Source organism: Marmota marmota, unplaced genomic scaffold (genome assembly GCF_001458135.2).
Source record: "Marmota marmota marmota unplaced genomic scaffold, marMar, whole genome shotgun sequence".
Taxonomy (NCBI): Eukaryota; Metazoa; Chordata; class Mammalia; order Rodentia; family Sciuridae; genus Marmota; species Marmota marmota.
In genome coordinates, this window is record NW_026000082.1 from 26,224,590 (window position 1) to 26,226,819 (window position 2,230).

At 46.5% G+C, this 2,230-nt stretch overlaps 1 protein-coding gene across 1 annotated transcript in view; it reads right to left on the minus strand.

Moving 5' to 3' along the window:
• The window catches only part of Maneal (mannosidase endo-alpha like), a 4,978-nt gene extending 3,576 nt beyond the window's left edge, over nt 1-1,402 (minus strand). Inside the window, exon 1 of the mRNA XM_015485246.2 lies at nt 1,332-1,402. Within this exon, the coding sequence (XP_015340732.1) occupies nt 1,332-1,402 (71 nt within the window). The remainder of the gene's footprint in view (nt 1-1,331) is intronic.
• Nucleotides 1,403-2,230: the final 828 nt, after the last annotated feature.

A 2,230-nucleotide genomic window follows, 5' to 3' on the forward strand; every position in this document is an offset into this window, starting at 1 on the left:
TTTTTTTTTTTTTTTTTTAATTTTGAGTCAAGGCCTCACTAAGTTGCTGAGACTGGCCTTGAACTTGCAATCCTCCTGCCTCAGCCTCACAAGTGCCTGGGATTATAGATGTGAGCCACTGCACCCTGCTAAACCCAGTAATTTACTACAAACAGCTGCTGGGAACACATGCAGGTTGGATCTCTTGACCTCGCCCTCCAGACTTTTTATCCCTTTCTCTCCATTTTGATCCCCATTAAAACCCTAGCCCCGCAGCACCATGTAAAAATAAATACAATGAAGGCATTATGTCCAACTACACCTGAAAAATAAATTACACACACACACACACACACACACAAATAAACCTAGCCCCCAGAACAGCCTTACGTATCAATGATGTACTTGATGTTGTCATGTACAGTGATGTCATCCCGGCCCTTGTAGGGTTGGATATGGAAAGCCACCTGCCACAAACAAAGGATTTACTGGTCAAGAGATTGTCTGTCCAGGGGCCACAACAAATAAGGCTCATGCTCCAAACACGGTCTGTAGGGGAAGCTGAGTTCAGGAGAAAGCCTGGCAATGGTGGGCACAATAGAGTTAAGACTGACACTATCCTTCTAGACCAAAAAGAAAAAAAGGAGAAGGACAAGAAATTTGCTCACCTTCCACAACAGGGCATCTAGGAATCATTCTGGTGGGCTGCCACGGGATGGATGGCTGACAGGTTTCAACCTATGTACCAGTTCCAAGTGATTGGCACTAGCTGCCTGAAACAATGGGAAGCTGTGTTGATGGGAAAAAGTGCCTTGATCTGTTAAATGTGATAGTGGTGGACTCAGGAATGGGACATGTAGCTCCTGTCATTTTTCTTCCTCTGCCACAGTTGTGGAGATTGACCTAATTGGTACATTTAGTGAAAATAACCACATGCTTACTTCGTGTCCTTCCACTTGAAGGTGAGCTGATGACCTGTGTTGTGGCCCACTCTGTGATGCCCAGCGCTGCCTCCTGCTAGGGAGTTGGATCCAGAATTCAATCTGTAGATCCATTTAGCACTTGCCTAGCCTGTATCCAAGGTCAGGCTCTCCAAACTAACTTCTGTTGTTATTTAATAAAAAAGTGGTATTTATTTAGTCGCCCATCTATCCTATATTTATTTTTCTCAAGTAAGGAAAGTAAGTGTGACACAGGCAATGCTTATGAGAACCCTCCCCCAACACCACACTGGCTCCCTATTTGCCATCCCTGGACTACAGCCAAGAACTTCCCTAGGGGCTTTTTTCTGTAGGCAGAGGAGGAGGAGTCTCCAGAATGAGAGAGCACATGACCTCTTCTTTGAGACTCACCTGGATGTTGTACTGGTGGGCTGTATCCAGAATAGCAGGTACAAGATCATCTGAGGGTTCCCCGTTATCATCAGCCATGCCAGGTGGGTACCAAGAGAGAACCAAGACGCCTGAAACACAACATAGAAGACACTTTAAAGGTACAGAGTCTCCTCAACAGACTTCTGTTTCCTGGCAGATGATTTCCCACTGAAAAACTATTCATGGAAACCTTCTGCCAGGTTCATTTCCTGCAGAACCAATCCCAGAGCTTCGGAGCTGTCCATGCCTGCAGTGCTGAATCGCTCTGGCCGGGAGAGCCATAGAGCACCAGGCAGGTCAGAAGGCTTTTGGTTCCATCAGCAAATAGCAGAAGAAAGTGGAGAAGGTGGCCATGCCACACCCACCCAGAAGCCCCAGTCCTACCTTCCAAAAAGAGGATCACCTCTGAGGTCTCACATAGAGTAGAGGCCTGTGCAAAAAGTCATCTTGGTGTTTCTCAGAGCATTTGCCGTGACTGACTGTGCCTCTAGACTGTAAACCTGAAGGATGGCCCCTGTCTTGTTTATCTTTGAATATTTCTCACCCCTCTCTTTGTCATTCCTTGTTTTCCCCGTCATTCACAAACCATCTCCAGGTATCCTATTGAAATGTACTGCAAAATGTAGCAGAATTTAGTGATAAAATCTGAACCAACTGAACATGCCAGCCTACAAAGGAGACTCCCAGGGACCTGTCCTGTGGATAGGCACTTGATGAAAAGCTCCTTCTCCCCCCAAGCAGGGTCTGTCATACAACATGGGCAAACTTTCCTCTCTACAGCCAGCAAAAGCAAGAAGAGCCGTGGCTCTTCCCTGTACCTGATGTGAAAGCAGAGGTCATACCAGGCTTTATTCCTTTGAACCCCAGACTCCTGAGGA